The 17,528-nt window shown below is 49.7% G+C and overlaps 1 protein-coding gene across 2 annotated transcripts in view; it reads left to right on the top strand.

The window, feature by feature from the left end:
• Nucleotides 1-16,869, top strand: part of KY (kyphoscoliosis peptidase) — a 28,144-nt gene extending 11,275 nt beyond the window's left edge. For both annotated transcript variants that reach the window (XM_027703841.1, XM_027703840.1), the window contains 11 exons: nt 217-279; nt 2,342-2,416; nt 3,992-4,066; nt 4,205-4,246; nt 4,883-4,933; nt 6,622-6,704; nt 7,068-7,176; nt 8,561-8,678; nt 13,106-13,294; nt 13,851-14,041; nt 14,893-16,869. In XM_027703841.1, the coding sequence (XP_027559642.1) occupies nt 217-279; nt 2,342-2,416; nt 3,992-4,066; nt 4,205-4,246; nt 4,883-4,933; nt 6,622-6,704; nt 7,068-7,176; nt 8,561-8,678; nt 13,106-13,294; nt 13,851-14,041; nt 14,893-15,800 (1,904 nt within the window). In that variant the 3' untranslated portion in view covers nt 15,801-16,869. The remainder of the gene's footprint in view (nt 1-216; nt 280-2,341; nt 2,417-3,991; nt 4,067-4,204; nt 4,247-4,882; nt 4,934-6,621; nt 6,705-7,067; nt 7,177-8,560; nt 8,679-13,105; nt 13,295-13,850; nt 14,042-14,892) is intronic.
• The last annotated feature ends 659 nt before the right edge of the window (nt 16,870-17,528 follow it).

Here is a 17,528-nt window from a genome sequence, read left to right as displayed (position 1 = left end):
CTTAGATCTGGACTATTGCACTTTCTGCCTCTCAGTATTTAGCAACAAGAACTGCACCCAATGCAGCAGATGAGACAGGGGAGGTGGATCCCGATGACACCTGAGTTCAGCTGGGTTGATGGGTTACATAAGAGGGTTTGGGGTGCTTGGCTCCAGGCAGTGCCAGCACCTCGCTCCAGGAGGACACCCTGCCAGTCTCCTGTTTATATCTTACAGGTCGGGAGGATGATGGCAATGGAAACAGCAGATCACAGCCACCTCAGAGGAGAGACCTTAACGGTATGTGACTGTCCCTCTCTACTGATAAACCGACCCCAGCACACAGCCCAAAGCCCTCAGCACCCAGCTGTGCCTCTGGGGCACAAATGTGCTTCAACCAACCCATCCCTTTCCGGGGGGCTTCAGTGGAGGCACACAGAGGGCTTCCCACGTGCCATGGGAAGTGCCCCCTCCGTGCTCTCCTCTGCCCCGTGGGCAGGAGGGACGTGGTGGCACTGCCAAGGCCCCGCACACCCGTCTGCAGGGACTGTCCTGCCACGGAGCTCGCTCGTGTTACAGGTGCACGGAGCTCTTACGTTTCACAGCCAGCTGATGGCAGGGAAATTCAGTGCCCCAAATCACTCAGGTTGCAGACAGAGCTTCCAGAGACTTCCCCAGCACTCACACAGCTTAGGCAGGGTCTGGGATATGGAAGGTGAGGAAACTTTGGGGTCTCAACCATCTATCCACCAGTCCTTTCTTCATCTCCCTTACTCAGAGACTGAGCACAAGGCAGGTGTGATTCCTATCCAGGAACAATGTGACTGCTAGTCCTGAATGTTCCCCTGCCAATTCCCAATCCCCTGCCCTGAAACAGTTCAGGAGGAACATGACCCAGCACTGCAGTGCAAGGGGATAGAGCAGTTCCCAGGGAAGGGGTCAGACCATCCCACCTGCTTTCCTGGTAGTCTAAGCCTAACATGGTGTTTAGCAGAAAAAGTCGTGGGCAAAGGTAGAGCAAGACATTTAATTCTCATGGTACCAGACAGTAGATTTTAGCTACACCAAGGAGGAGCTTTGCTTTCCCAGGCCACACAGTAGCAGCGTGCAAAAGCCACGGCTGCTCCCAGCAGAATGCTCAGCAGGAGCCCTGACCCAAGTCCCTCTGAAATCAGTGGTGGCTGGAGGGTGCTCACAGTCTGGGAACAAGCAGTATTTCATGGCAAGGCAGTACTTTGAGGGTTTCTACAAACCAGGTAACAAAAGCCTCCGCTCTGGGAAGCAGATAAATATTCTGCACTCTCTCCGTCCATCATGCTCAAGAGGGTCTGCAACCAGAGCTGCAGAGCAGAGTCAGAGCCTCCTACATGAGAGGATGGTATTTATTGATCATTTCCCACTCTGAATTAATGGTAGGAGTATTTAGTGTGCACGTGGGAATCCTTCCCTCGCAACTCTACCTCAGGCACTGTTTAAACCCCTGTGAGGATTGCTGAGGAATTCAGACACCAGAGGAGCTCTGGCTCCTCTGGCATCGCAGGGGTTAATGAATTCCCCTTCAATCAGCCACATTAGTGTCCTGATGAAGCCTCTGACACCCCTGATGCTGCCAGGGTGTCATATATCCCCAACCCCACTGAGGCAAAGGGGCTGTGGCCCCACTCCACAAGATCCCATCACTCTGGGGCTGACCCTTGTCACAGCCACACAGCACGAGAGGTACCTGGACAAGCTGTGAAATCCAGGTTCCTCGTGCTGGTCTCTGCTGGCTGGTGGGATGGTGATCCCACAACGCTTTGGAAAGGAGCAAGGGATCACCCTGGCCAACATGCACCCTGCCTCTGGCCAGGCTGGAGCAGGGGAGCGGTGTGGGAGTGAGGGCTCAGTGTCACCTGGCATTTGCTGCCGTCAGCACAGCCCGGGGAGCAGATCTGTGCTGCCCCGGGCACACCAGGTGCTTCCCACACCTCCCTCTGCTCCAAGGATTCCCGGGCCAGCCAGCATTGCAGAGACAGCCAGGGGCTCCCAGAGGGGACAGATGAAGATGAGGATGACGCTGAAAACCACACCAACACTTCACCTCCAAGCCCCCAGCACTGCCCTTTCCTCCCACCCACCCCTTCAAACACCCGTGGCCCAAGCTCCTGACCCAGGCTGAGCAGCAGCCTGGGCTGGCACATCCCCCTGCAGTGGGGTCAGGCACCCCTGGGCCGTGAGCAATTGGGGTTTGAAGCTGGAGGACAGGGTTGAGTTTTTGGGGTCGTTACTTACTTTGCTGCTGAGGGGCACGGATTTAACCCCCTCCATGCCAGGCACCTCTGCTCTCCCCGAGGCACTGAGATATTTTCCTTCGTGCAACCAGGCTGGCGTGTCTCTGGGGAGCCCTGGGAGCAGACAAAACCCAAGACAAAACCCATCACCTCGGGCTCTGACAAAGGTAAGTCGTGACCCAAGAGACACAGCAGACCCCCAGTGAGCTGCCAACAAGTTCTTTCTCTAATAAAATAACCTCAGAATACCCCAAAAGGGAGAAAAAACCCCAACCTGGGCCAGCTGCACCCACAAAGCACTTGCTGGCCAAAGACTTGTCTGGCCACACAGCACGAGAAGAACAAGTGTTTCTTTGAGCAACCTGGTCTAGTGAAAGGTTCCCTGTTCTCAGCAGGAGCCTGGAATAAGAGGAGCTTTAAGGTCCCTTCTGATCCAAACCATCCCATGATTCTATGACTCTTTATGAGGATGTCTTGATCAGGAATAATAAAAACAAAACATCCATCAGTGACCATTTCATACCAATAGTTTTTAAAGCAAAGGATGTAGAACTTGGAAAAATTCCAGTGGAATTACATTTGTCATTTGTTAAATGACTTTTAAACTCACTGGGAGAAGCCATTCTTCAATGGCAAGTTTGTTTCTTGAAAAGTAGGAATTTTAATGTATGGGCAAAAACTGAGACACCAACTGAAGTTGGTGAGAAAACCCACAAAACCCCAAAGCTGTAAAATAATCATAAGAAATAGAAAATGACCCCTGAAAATATAAAAAACCTTAAGGAAATCAAACCATTTGCAGGAGATTTGAGAAATAACTTCACTTATCTTTGAATTAACTGACAAAACACACCAGCCAGCTGTGATCCTGACACCCTGCTACCTGCACCACCCCAGAACTGGGGTCAAGCTCTAGTGCTTAGGGGTTTTACAGCTTTTCTTACCTTCTGCTTTTGGAGCTTAAAGGCCATCAAACCTCTCTGCATAATCCCAGGAGGAACTTCACTTTTCTAAAGTTAAATGCTATGGAAAAACTTATTCTTTGACGGAAGTGCAGATTCCCACCTAATTAGTCAGTTCCAAGAGCTGACTTTCAAGAAAAACCCCAAATGTTATGACATTCCTGATAAAACTGTAGGCAGTATCAGTGGATGGCAGCCCCAAGGTGCATTAACATCTTGACCTTCAGCCTCCCAAGTAACCTCTGTCTGATCTGAAACAGGAGCCCAGGAGCACATCGTGCTCCTCTAGGCAACCTCAAGAGCTGCAAAACCTCCTGAAGTACCTGCCCAAAAAATGCAGTCTCTGTCAAAAAATTGATGTAGTTCTTATAAGACACTCCTTAACTTTTTTCCTTGTATTTCTCTCTCTGGAACTTTAAAGACCAGACTCCAGTTTCCACAGGAGGTTGTTCTGGAGCATCATGGCACAACTCGACCTGGCTCTGCCAGGACAGTGCCTCTTACAGGCCTTTGCCAGACATTTTAGTATCACAAGTCAAACCATTTTCATCGCTCCAAGCCTTTTTCTGTTTAATTCCAAGAAAAATCAATGAAAGACATCGATTCTCTGCTTTCCACAGCTCCATCAAGAGCTCTTTAATATGGTGATAAACCTTTGCAATCACCAGAGCTGCTGCTTTGTCTGAAGTTAAGAGCTGCCTCAGCAGGCAATCCTGCCCTTCTCCTCCATATCCTGGTTAGTTTTCCACTTCTTAGGGAGTTTATCATCATCTCTTCCAGGAACCCAAGTGACAGTGGAGATTCATTCTGAAGATACCCCCCTCAAACCCATCAGGATACTCTCCTTGGAAAAAGGTACATTCCCTGGCTTTAAGCCCTGGCAGAGGCTGAGAGCATCCTTCCTTCCCTCCCTGAGAAGCCGGAGGGGACGCTGTGCCCCTGCAGCCGGGGCAGGGCTGTGCTCATCCCACTGATCCTGCCGGCTTGTTGCAGGTTCCCAGCGGCTTCCTGGCCTGAGAGGACACAACAACAAAGGTGAGGCTCTGCTCTGCCACAGCACGTCTCCAAACCATCCCTCACGCGGGAAGCTGCTCCCAGGAGGACGCAGGCTCCTCCTGCCCATCGGGAGGCTCCTGAGAGGACGCCAACCCCGCTCTCCCTGACAGGCAGATGCCGCTGGCTCCTGCCCATGCCTGCGGCTTGAGGAGCAAAATCCTCCTGCTCCTGGGGGGGGTGTCTCCTCCTCCTCCAGCCCTGGCACAAGGCAGGTGCTGACAATCTGGGGGCCATGGGGTCCCTCAGAAACCCTCCAGCTGCCGCAGAGCTCTCAGTGGGGTTATAACCTGACAGCTCTGGAGCTCAGCTCTCCCCCCCTGCACGCCTGGGGGGTTTGGCCGTGGTGGGCAGGGGTTTGACATCCCCAGCCCTCGGGCTAGAACAGGAGATGCCTGACTGCCGGGGAATGTGGCCTCGGTGGGACGGCAGGGAGGGGACCCGGAGCGCACTCCGCAGGGTGCTGACATCCACGTCGGAATGCAAGGGAACGGGCAAAGAAGAGCCTCAATTCCAGCTTTTTCCACCCAGTCCTGCTCCCCAGAACCACCTATTTATGCTTCTCTTTTCTGCCCCGCCAACAACTTCCCACCTCACTCTCCCTTCTCTGCTTTGCAGGTTTCCAGGGAAACGAGGCCCCGCGGCCACCGGGAGCAAAAGACCTGCACGGTAACTCTTTTACCACAAGCGGCGTTCAGCTTCCCAACCCCCTGCCCGTCGGGATGGCTGATGGGGGTGGCTTTGGGAACATCACACTGTTCCCAAGCCCTTCCCAACGCTCCACAGCCAGGGAAGGCTACTCAGCAGAGGCACAATCCAGACTAACTGCACATCCTGCTCCTGCATGGAGCTGTGCCTCCAGAACCTGGCAAAGACAAACCTGACAACCAGATTTAAAAAAAAAAAAAAACAAAATCCCCTTCCCAAAACACAAGAAGTAATTTTCAAAGCTGTATAGAGGGGGAACCTTTAAACGTGTAAATCTGCTTCCTTTCTCTTTGGGTCAGTGTAACAGCCCCTTTTCAGGGAAAACACAGATAAACAAACAAGCCTGATACAGAAACACTGATTTTGGCATACAGGCCACCCATGCACATCCCTGTGCCTGCATCCCACCTGGCAGGCAGCACTGGAACTGGGATGTGGGATGTCCTCAAAACCCCTCCCTGGGGCAGAGGTTTCCCAGAAGAGCAGGGCTCACCTTAACAACACACCTTTGCAAGTCAGGAATAGACCTTCTGGCCATCCCTACAGCAGGCTGGAGCCTGGGCCAGAGACTTTGGGGAGCTAGAGGGGGAGCAGGGGATGAATACAGATTCCAGAGGCACTGCTGGCTTCTCAAGTGGGACAAGAGGCTCTTGGAGCCTCTCGTGCATCCTGCTCCCAGCACTTGCTGAGCAGGCAGAGGGGGGTCCCCCTGGCCTAAGCAGGGTCACAAATAAAGCTGAAGTGACCAGCTGTGCCCAACCCCAGCCCAAGGCAATCCACTGCTCCAGGCAAACAGCAGCTCCACTGCACTGTTCATTCACCTCTCCCAGCACTCAGGAGTCACACAAGAGTGTTTGCACTTCAGGATCTCTTAAATCCTTTTTTCCAGAGAAATAACAATCCTATGGAGAGAGCTAGAGGAGTGTGTCAATCCTGAATGGCTCTGACAGCACAGGACAGGGGAGAGATGGCTGTAGCACTCAGTTCTCCTCTCACCAGCCAGCAGAGCAGGGAGGGCTGAGGTTCAGGCTCACTGATGGGAGACAGCACTGTCAGCTCATTCCAAGACTGTTAAAAAATCAGTTATCTCATTAATTAGGGCAAGTTATTAACCCTTTGTTCGCACTGAGGAGAACCAGGGGCCTGAAGTCTGCAAAGACACAGACAGAGGGTGAAGCACAGTTGTTTCAGACCAACTGCTCCCAGTGTGACATTCCTCATGGGCTTGAATTCCTGCAGAATCATGGCCCTTTCCCATGCAAAACTCCTGGGCAAATCCAGATCTTTATGTGCTTTTTAAGAAATCAAGTTTTTTCCAGGGTTTGCACAGCACAGATTTTTCCCTGCTAGTTCTCCACTGTACCTCCTGCCCCTCCATATGATATCCTGGGATTTCCTAAGCTGTTATACAATGCCAAAGTCACAGAGGCAGCTCCCACTCCAGCACTGCCCCAATTCTAGCAGACCAGACAGGATGGCTCCTGCTTTCCACGCAGCTGGCAGGGACCTCCTGCGGGTGCCCTCGTGTCCTCTGCTCCCTAAGCACCCACTGATGGATTCCTCCCTGAGCTCTGTCCCCTTCTTCGACCATACAGCCAGGAAAAACACACCCTCCCTTCCCAAAACAATGACAACTCGTTTCTTCCCAGTGTATCCATGGGACAAATCCTCTTTGAAATCCATGCCAGTAGATCTGCAGCAATTTAAGAAGCTGGATGACTACGCATTAAAAGTAAGTCTTGCTTTTGCCTCTGTCCTCCTCCCAGTTCCCCTCTGGGGATGTTCCATGAAACCTGGCTCCCAGAGCTGACACCAGCATAGGCTGAGCTATGGGGAAATGGCCTCAAAATCTCCCAAACAAGTGAAAAACCATTTCACTGCAAACATTAGCAGAGAGATCCCGCACTAGGAGGGAACTATAACCAAAAATACATGGACCTAGAACTGTAGTTCTATTGTTAAGGAAAAGGGAGGCAGAGGAGTCTCTGGCAGTTGGGGTCTCACTGGTTTCAGAGGAACAAGGGAGTGGGGAGGGCAGGAGATCTACCACAGAGATTTCTTCCCCATGGCCATGCAGTGCTTCCTCCTCACACAGGTGAACGTCAAGAGCAGCGTGGAGGACCTTGTGAAAGCCCTGCTTAAACAAGCCCGCACTGAGCTGGAAAAGGTCCGAGCCATATGGATGTGGATATGCCACCACATAGGTAGGCCGAGATCTTCAATGGAAAATAAGGCTGTTGCTGGAAGTTTGTATCTGTGGGCTAGTTCCATGTGGTGGGTGGAAGGAAGCCTTTCTGGAGGTATTTAACCTCAGGGATATATATCCTGAAGTTTTCTCATCATGCAACGTTATCTATCCTGGAAGAGCACTGACAATATGAACTCCTTTCCTGGATGGATTTTCAGTGAGAGCACTGCTCCCTGGGCACCTCTTCCCACCCAACTCAGTCCCATGATGGGCTGCTATGCCCGTGCAGCAGTAGCACTGACCATTATTTTAGCTGCCATTTCTGCCATAACTACAGAGCTGGGTGCAGCCAGCCAGCTCTGCACACCCCTCAGAGTGCTCCATGGCTTTGCTGGAGGCCAGGGAACAGCCCTGGTGGAACAGCCAGCCTGCCCCAGCGCCTCAGAGCCGACACTGGGGAGGCACCGGCCGAGCCCCTCGGATAAAAGACAAGCAGTGGCAGCATTTCATCAGAGCACACACACGGGCACAGAGCCTGCTGCCAGCTTTCCTTCCCCTGCCCCAGCACTGAGGGGAGGCTGAAGCAGCTGATGCAGCATTTCTGAGAGCTTTGTCAGAAAAATACATCTGTATTTTAAGAAAGAGGTTGTGGACACGGCCAAGGTTGGTGGGCATTGAATTAACCTTCCCAGACCGGTTCCTCAAGCTCTGTCTGAGGGAGCCCTGCTGTGCTGCTTTTCTGCATTCATTCCAACAAATCAAGACTTCTTATGCTTCCAGGTATTAATATGACCAGGTTGGACGGGGCTTGGAGCAACCCAGTCTAGTGGAAGGTGTCCCTGCCCACGGCAGGGGGTTGGAATGAGATGGGCTTTAAGGTCCCTTCCAACCCAAGCCACTCTCAAATTTTATGACTCACTTGCAACAAATCACTTCAGGTATTTCCCAACAAGCTGCTTTCTAGGTATTTTTAATACAAATTGCACGTAAAGAGTGCAAAAAGCTCAGTGGTTTCCTTTGAGGTAACACCAGTCTGATTCCTTCAAATGCAGAGAGCTCTAGTTTTTACTGGGAACTCTTGAGACTGTAGATCCTCCACATGAGGGCAACCCCTGGGGATGCCTGCTTCCCCCTCCCAAAAATAAATAAAAAATCAGAGTTTTCCTCCCATTTGGATTCAAGTGCTGAACCCCAGCCCAGGCTCAGAGCACAGGGTGACGAGGGGCAGAGCCCTCCCTGTGCCCCCAGCACTGTCCCCAGCACGTGCCACAGCTCCTTCTCTCCCTTCTCTCCGCTCGTGCTCACGGAGACGAAAAGCAACCCGAGCCCTGCTCCCGCTGCCCATCGATCCCACCGCCTCGAGCCTGGGGATGAACTTTTGCCTGTGTTCCCTCCCGCAGAATACGACGTCGTGGGCTACCACAACAAAAGCCAGCTGTCGAGCAAGGCCGAGGACGTGCTTCAGATGGGGAAGAGCATTTGCGAGGGCTATGCCGAGCTCTTCGAGCAAATGTGCAGGTAAATTAACTTCAGAAACATTCAGTGCCAGGGAGAGTTAACATTCCCTGTCATCTCCGTGCCTATCCTGTCTGCCTTTGCATTGACTGATGTGACTTTAAGCAGGACATGGAGCTTCAGCTTTCAAGCCATGCTGTGGAAAAACAGCAAGTCCTAGAAAGGTCAATTTTGCTCCCTCCTCCACTCCCTCCACTCCCCTCCCCAGCATAATTTACTTGGTGCCATCTGCTGAGCTTCGCATTGCATTAACATAATGGCAGATGAAAACACGGAGCTAATTTGATTAGAAGAACTAGGATTTTCCTTGGAGTATCTGGATGTGAAGGTTAAAAGCAGAGCAAGACTTGAACAAGGAGCGCTGTCTGCGACGTGCTCCCGTAGAAGAGGTATTGCACACCCCCAGAAGGAGCTTTCCCAAAACCCTCTGGAGATCTCTGTCCCTTCCAGAAGCACCACAGGGACACTCACGCTGTTTTCTGAGGCCAGTCTCAAGGTGCATCACCACTGAGGGAAATAATGCACTTCCCATTTTACAGCTACCCTGGCATTTAATGACTAAAAGCCATTCTCCTGCCTACAAAACCTCATGGACTTCACTGGGGATTAGTCCCATAAATTTCCCTCACAATAGAACTTTACAATCACAAATCACACAAGAGGCAGCCCCTTCCTTGGCAGGGAGCACAGGGGCCTTGCAGATGGATGCAGCCCAAATCCCTTCTCCCTCACATCAATCCAATAAGGAAAGGAGACGGCTGTTGCACAAGGCAACCCTCAAACGCCACAGCAAGGAGCAACACCTCTCCTCTCCCAGCACCTCTCCTCTCCCAGCACCTCTCCTCTCCCAGCACCTCTCCTCTCCCAGCACCTCTCCTCTCCCAGCACCTCTCCTCTCCCAGCACCTCTCCTCTCCCAGCACCTCTCCTCTCCCAGGAGTTTGCCTTGGACGAGTAGTGAAAGCAAGGAAGGTGCCTGGTGAGTTTGGGGACCAGCCTTATGCAGAAGTGTTGTCCAAGAGAAAACTGGACCTGATGACTCAGGGACATGAGATTGGAAGGGACTTCCTACAGCAATCCTAAGAGGGTGGCTTGCGAGGTGGGTCTCCCAGGGAGCACCTTCCATGTACAAGATTTCCTTGGAAAAATCAAAGACCAGTTATTAATCACATGTGTAAGTAACAATTGACTTTCCACACCACCCCAAAAGTTTTGGGAAGGTTTTCACCAAAAAAATCTACAGGGAAAAGAGAGGTTTAAAGAAACCCAACATACTGAAGTGGAGAGTGCTTCCAACCAACAACATATCCCATGACATGTATTTGGTCCCTTCCAACCCAAACCATTCTATGATATTGGAACTTGCTTTCTAAAGAGTAACATAAAGAAATAGGATGGTGACATATGAATTTATAGCTGCATCTTATGGAACAGTTATTAACAGTTGAGGGGGGAGGAAATTTGCATCTGTTCATTAAAAAGCATATGTTTAGTTCATTAAAAGCACTAATCTTGCCAAGGATATTTTTGACTATTTAAAGGTGCTGTTGATTTACTCATAATTCCTCAGTTCCAGATTGATTAGTCACTATGTGATTCAGGAAACCTCCCAGTCAACCAGCCCATTATGTTGTCAAATACTGTTCTCATTTAGCTAAATGTTTAGCTCCTTTCCTGAAAAATTCTACCCAAAGACAACACCCCTTTCTTGCACAGGCATCTCCTCATCCCTTCTTCCTGTGCTCTCTTCAAGTCTTACACTGAGTTTAGGCAGAAAGAGAAGAGGCAAAGAGCAGTTACATTACAGAGAGGTTTTTCAGAGCCAAGTTTTTTGGGGAAAAAAGGTGTTTTATCATGCCTTTTCTACCTAGCTCCTGTGAGGGAACTTGAACAAACAACCCAATTTGCCAGTCACCAGGAGTCCCCCCAAAGGTCCTGTCAAAGTCAATGTCTGACACTGATTGAGCCTTACTTGTCCCAGTGCCAGAGGGAACAATTCCTGTTGCAGACACAACTCTGTCACCTCTGAGCACAGCTTTGGCAGCCAGACTTCTTCCTATTAGCTGAGACTCCTGTCACAGAGGAAAGGTGGGCACAGACAGTGGGAAGCTGTCCATGAAACATCACTTTCCAAATATCAGATGTGATTGCAATGAATGCAAACATGGGCTCCTGACCAATATTTCAGCAGCACTTATCAAGAACTGGCTTCTCATCTGACAAGCAAACCTGAGGAGGTAGCACGGCCGAGTGAGTCAGGGAGTGTAAATTCACAAATTCAATTTAGGGCAAACCCAGCAGCCTGGATTTAGGGAGAGACTCGCTCACCAGGATTAGTGATGAAGGCACAACAATTACTTTCCCAGGAGAGGTTCCAGCAGCACCTCTGTGAGCAAAGCTGGCTGCACTGCCTACAGTGGATCAGCCCACTGAGCTGCTCCTTCTTCAGAACCAGCCTGCAAATAATGCAGGTTTCACAGCCTCTGGCCTCTCCTGTTTCCTACAGTCAGAACCTTTCCCTCTTTTCAGGTACAGAGACATACACCTACCTACCACAAACATAAACCATTCTCTCCCTCTGGAGAAGCCAGATTTGCTCCTTTCTTAGAGGAAATTATGAAAGTCAACCTAAAATCAAAGGGAACGAGGTGCCATTGAATCCTGGGGATTAGTCTGGATCTTGCTACAGGTATCTCTACTCTTTTTGAAGCAGAAAAGCAACTTTGTGTTTAACCTCATTGCTGCACCAAGCAAATGTTGCCAAATGTTTCTTAAGTCAGTTCTTCCAGTCCAGTTCGTGTTTAGGCCATCTTCCACCATCACACTGCCACGTCCACAAGCTCTAGAGACCTTCCCCATCTCTTCTCTCTGCCTGCTTAATTTATCTGTATAAACTCATTTATACAGGATCACCCTTTTCACCACTACAGAACTGCTTTTTTAAAGGATGTTTAAGCCTGGATTTTTGCCTATTACTAGAGAGGTCGCTGTCTAAATGCTCCAGCCTTTCTTCTGGGAACTTTGAACACATCCAAGCACAAACTCTTCTTGCCAAAGTTCACTGTAATTGAGAGCACAGTGAGAGCCAATGGCAGAACCTGTCCCTTAATGTTCCCTCTGAATATCCCAGCTAACAAGAATGTCTAGAGGAGCCTAGAAGGATTAGACACCAATCCCCATGAAATTAGTGGGAACTTGGTGCTTAGCTCCTTGAAACTCCCAGGATCAAATCTTCCCTAAAGTTCCCAGGCCAGCGCCTGGTCTCAGTTACATCATGCAAATCCAAGCTCTCACCAGTCTTGTCAGTGGAGTCGCTCCAGATTTTCTGCCCAGCTCCACGATAGAATTTGGCTCACAGGGGACTGTGGGCTGGCAAGGGCTTTCCAGACCCCCTGTAGCACCAGGGTTCTCCGTGGCATTCCCTGCAGCCTGGCCACATTTGTTCTGGGTACCCACGTAACAGGCAGTGCCCCACTGTTGCTGCTCCCTCCTCTCCTTTGCTGAGGTGCCCACCTTCCCTCGAAACCAGCATCCTCTCCATGGAAAAAACAGTCCTTCCTACAAGCAGCACTGCACTGCCAATTGCCAGCCAGTATCTGTTAGCAGACCTCAACTTCTTAACAGCCATGCTAATTATCTTCCCCATAAATATCACTTTTCTCCTGAGCTAAACCCACGGTATGCAGACAATCTTGCTCCAGAAGCCTGCACAGTTTATTACTTAAGGTAGTTGTTCCATTTAGCACACTTTTCAATGAGGAAGAAAAATGTCAATGCTGTCCTACACAAAAGACAATCCTCCAAGTGAAGCAATTTTAGATTAATGCTGAAACAAGATGCCAATGTTAGAATCCATTGCTATCATCAGCGGAGAGCTTATTAACACAGTGCTTATTTAAATCTTATTTACACATCCACGCAGGTATTCATCATGTTTTTAGAAAGAGACTATTTAATCACTTCTACCCTGGGCAAGCACAAGCTCACTCTTTCAGGAAACTAAATCAGCATCCACAGTCCCGTGAGGTCTGAGATACCTTAGCTGGTGTCAAACACCAGGCCCCCCGTCACAGGGAGAGGAACAGACTGCACTTTTAATTTATAATTACATGGGCTAATTGTGGACAGCATCAAAGGGATTCCACTGAGTAACAAGACAGAGAGCAATTAAGCCCACTTTATCTTTGTCATCCTCTAACAGTGCTGAATTGATGGCGCATCAGGCAAAAAGAGAGGGAACATGCAAAAACTGGGAGGGAAAAGGCGGTTCCTCCAGCAGCACCATCCTTCTGAGTCCATGTGCAAAGGCTGCAAGAACAAAGAGCCCAAACAGCCCTACCCAACATCTCAGGCATCATCACCTTTTTTCCTTCCACAGAAGCACCTGACAGGTGTAAAACAAATCTGCTGCATCTTATCATTCCCTCTCAGTATTGCAGGGGTCCAGTGCAAGAAGCTGTCGGGACACGCCAAGGGATACGGGTACAAGATAGGGCAGACCTTCACAGGGAACTCTGACCACGCCTGGAACGCTGTCTACATTGAAGGAAGGTGGCATTTGCTGGACAGCACCTGGGGAAGTGGTTCTGTTGATGATTGCTTCACCAAGTTCACCCGCAGGTAAAGAACCACTCTCTAGGTTAATACATAAACCCACCACAGGGGCACAAAGAAATCTGATGGGTTTGGCAAACCAAAGAGGGACAAACTTTAGATGCCACAGGAAGACCCAAAGCCCTGACAAGGTACTAGGGCTGCCTATACAGGGGATAGAGCATGACCTGTAGAAAGGCAGCAGCCTGAGCAGCAAGCCACAAACTGCTAAAGGGCCACTGGTTCTTCTTATCACACGTTCAGATTTTTGCAATTCTCCGTGGCACTTGATTCACAGTTTTTGTGAATCCATTTCAATCAACACCCAGGGCCTCCCTCTTTCTTCAGGAGGGGGAAAGTGCAAATACCTGGGTTTCATCCCAAAGCTCAGCATTTGCCCCAGAAATGGAAGACCAAAGCTCAGGTTTCTTCTCTGCCTGGCGGATTTCAAACCCAGCGATCTCAGTCTGTCAAGCAGCTCAGAGCACTCCAACGTCCTCCTGCCGAGCCCACCACCACTGCGGGGGAAGAATTCAGTTCTTACAATTACTCATATTCCTTTAATTTGTTCCCTCTTTTCCAGGTACAATGAGTTTTACTTTCTGACTCACCCGGCTCTGTTCATTAACAATCACTTCCCAGATAACAGTAACTGGCAGCTCCTGAAACCCACCCTGACGCTGAAGGAGTTTGAGAACAACATGCTGCACAACAGCAACTTCTACATGATGGGCCTGCTGGCCTCGCACCCAGAGACACCCATCATCCAAACAGGTAATACCCCATGGAACAGCAGCTGTGGAGCAGCTTCCCTCACTCATCCCACAACCAACACACACTGCTGTGCACTTCTGCAGGAATGCTGAGCACCCCGAGTCCAGCAGCTCTTTTAGCATAAAACCACTCAGGTACTACCACCGAACACCAGGGCCCACATTCAAGATCACGTCCCTCAGATTTTCCAAAAGCTGCAGGAATTTAACTAGATGGCTAATTTATGAGTGCTGAGAACACAGAGTTAAAACTCTGTCAACAACAGAGTCAACAACATTTTAGGACCTAATGAAGTCTTCAAGCTGTTTGGGAACAGGCTCACAGGGAGGTAGAGTATCTCATACCTACAGACTGGACTTTGAAGCTCCTGGGAGCAGCTACTGGACTAGCACTTGGGTCTAATCACCTCTAATCAAGCCCTTCACGAGCACATGGGCTGATAATAAAATTACAGAATCCCAGAATGGTTTGGGTTGGAAGAAACCTTAAAGATCATCTCATTCCAACCCCCTGCCCTAGGCAGGGACATATTCCACTGGATTAGGTTGCTCCAAGCCCCATCCAGCCTGGCCTGATGGCAGTTTCAGTTATATTTCACACAGGCTTTCATGTTCTATTGGACCACAGCTCCATTTCAGTGGACCTCAGAATAGGATAAATACACATCTCCAAAACAAAGGCCACTCCTTTTTGAGGGCCACAGGTCCAAGCTATGACCTGCCAATTACAGCTCCTTGTTCTACTGTTAGAGAAGCAGCGATTTATTTGGACAGATTAGCCTTCCCCGAACAGGGTGTACATGCAAAAATTGTACTGACACTCCTATGCACTCTTTTTTTTTTATTTCCTAGTAAATGGAAAAGCCTCTGTATCCGTGGATTGCCGCTCTGGCACGTTATTTACGTTTAAGCTGAAGGGAACAGACGAACACGGTTTAATGACTTTGAAAAAACACGGAATGAAGCTGGATATCTACCCACAGGAGACAGGGAGGCACAAGCTGGAGATCTTCGCCAAGCCCTCCAAAGCTGAGGCTTCGGACGGTGTGTACAGCTGCGTGTTGGAGTACGTGGTGGAGTGCGAGTCCGTGGACGAGGCCGCGCGCTTCCCGAAGGACCTGCACCAGCCCGTGGGACCCAGCTGGTTCTCGGAGCGCCAGGGCTTCCTGCGGCCCTCCCACCGCGAGCCCACCATCCACACCAACGACGGGCGCTGCTCCCTCACCTTCACCCTGGGCAAGGACATCAGCGTGCTGAGCTCGCTGCACGCCGACGGCAGCGGCCTCGCCGAGGACATGGGCAGGCGACACATCATGCAAATCCGCCGCGGGAACCAGATCGAGCTCAAGGTCCACCTCCCGCACGCCGGGAACTTCGTGCTGAAAATCTACTCCAAGAAGAGGTCGGATCCCGGTAACTATGACTACATCTTCAACTACCTCATCACGTGCCTGAACACGGAGGTGAAGTGGCCGGCCTTCCCCCAGAGCTACAGCAAGTGGATGGAAGACTACGAAATCCTGGAGCCGCTGTCGGGCCTGCTGCCCGCCAACCGCAACGTCCAGTTCAAACTCAAAATGCACGGCATAGCCAAGGTGCTGGTTCAGGCTGAGAACACTGACCCTCTCACCCACAACAGAGGCTGCTGGGAGGGAACCTGCAACACCTCGGGGTGCAGAGAGGTGTTTGTGATGGTGCACGAGAACGCCAACCACAGCTTTTACTCACACGTCCTCAAATACCAAGTTGAGACCCAGTAATACTCCTTGTTCTTTCACTCACCTGCATGAACCAACCTTCCCAACGTGCCCCAGGCCAACACAGCTTTAGGAGATCACTCATTCTCTCAGCAAAATCTGTTCTTTCAACAAATGGCAGGACAACACTTGCAGGCTCTTGCAAGACCACGGGCTCGAAGACGGTCAAAGAAACAGAAAATCCCGTTAAGAAGGGAGCAGCAGTGGAAGACATGAGATAAAAAGCTCACCTATATTTCAGTAATACTGTCCAGACAAATATCTTGAAGCAAACAACTGACTGTCTGGCCATAGGTCATTCTTTTGCCAAGAGTGACTACTGGTTTCCAAGTTATGGACCATAAGAAAAGTCTTACAAGGGCTACTCCAAGAAGAATTCACCTAGTTATGGGGCCCGATGAAGAAAGTGCACCCTGGTTTTGAGCAGCAACATTGGGCACAAGGAACTTCAGGATATTTAAACTGAGTTTCCATATATCTTTAGTCAAGTTGTGTATCCAAGGAGAGAGAGAAGTGTTAGGAAGAAGATACAACGTGAAGTTTCCTTGTGCACTTCATTGTCTTACAGATATAAGTGATACTGCAAAATTGCTTTTTACATTGACTCTTAAATACAATAACTATTTACAATATACAATAATACAATTGTATATACAATACAATCATTTTTACCTTTTTATATTACAGTATTGTAAACACTTTTTCTGCTGCAATTATATCTCAAGCATACAGGTGTTTCCATAACTAAAACTACAGTAAAATGGAGAACAATCACTCCTTACTCCAATCTGTCTACGCAACATTGCAACTAAAAACTGATGGGGTTCTGTGGGATAGCAAGCTGAGTGACATTATTATCATGTAAAAACTATTTGGTGCTGTACTCCTGTAAAAAAAAAAACCATGCACAAGGAAAGGGGGGCTTCTAGTGAATCCCACCACAAATGCATGTCCTAAGATGGAGCAACATTTTCACAATTGATTCAGATGTCAGTGAGCATTAGCATGACCCAAATGATACTATGTTTGAGCTTGAATTGAAAATAAACCTGTTATGTTTTTGCACTCTGTTTCGTTGACCCAGCAATATGAATTCTCTTCACAAAGCTGCTGCATTTTCCACACAAGAAAGGTGGGTTATTCCTACACTCCCTCCTCCTCAGTTATTCACGCTAGCACGGGGCTGCCCATCTGCAGGAGGATTACTCCCACGTCACTCCCTCTACCCCAGCACCCAGGTTTGACCTCCTTGAGTACCTGGAGCCAGATTCAAGTATGAAAACTCTCTGTGAGGGCACAGGATGCTGCAGACACGAGTTGCAAGCATAAACACAACATGTAACCTAACGGGGCTTACTCCAGGGTGCCAGGAGTACAGCAATGCTTTGGGGGTGTTTTGTACTTGGGAGACAAGGAGGCTCCATATGTGACATAAAAGTAGGTTTTAAGTCCTCCCCCAAACAGCTAAGTGTCTTTGCCCTCAAAAACTGGTGGCAGCAGCTCCTCCCTGCAGGAACACTAACAAGCCTTGCAGCTCAGCAGGCTCTGCTCCCCGGACACCAACACAGACTGAACAGCACAGATGCAAGACACACTCGGGGATTTTTTGATTACCTAAGGACCTTGAAGGCTAAAGCAAGTATTGTCTGTCAGCACAGACAGCCCTGGTTTATTTTGGTGCCTAGCAGAAGGATACTTTTTTCCTCAGATCCCACTTTTCAGATCAAGGAG

Source organism: Neopelma chrysocephalum, unplaced genomic scaffold, assembly GCF_003984885.1.
Source record: "Neopelma chrysocephalum unplaced genomic scaffold, ASM398488v2 Primary Assembly neopelma1_252, whole genome shotgun sequence".
Lineage (NCBI taxonomy): Eukaryota > Metazoa > Chordata > Aves > Passeriformes > Pipridae > Neopelma > Neopelma chrysocephalum.
Note: the sequence above shows the minus strand (reverse complement) of the source record. Positions and strands in the feature narration are given on the sequence as shown.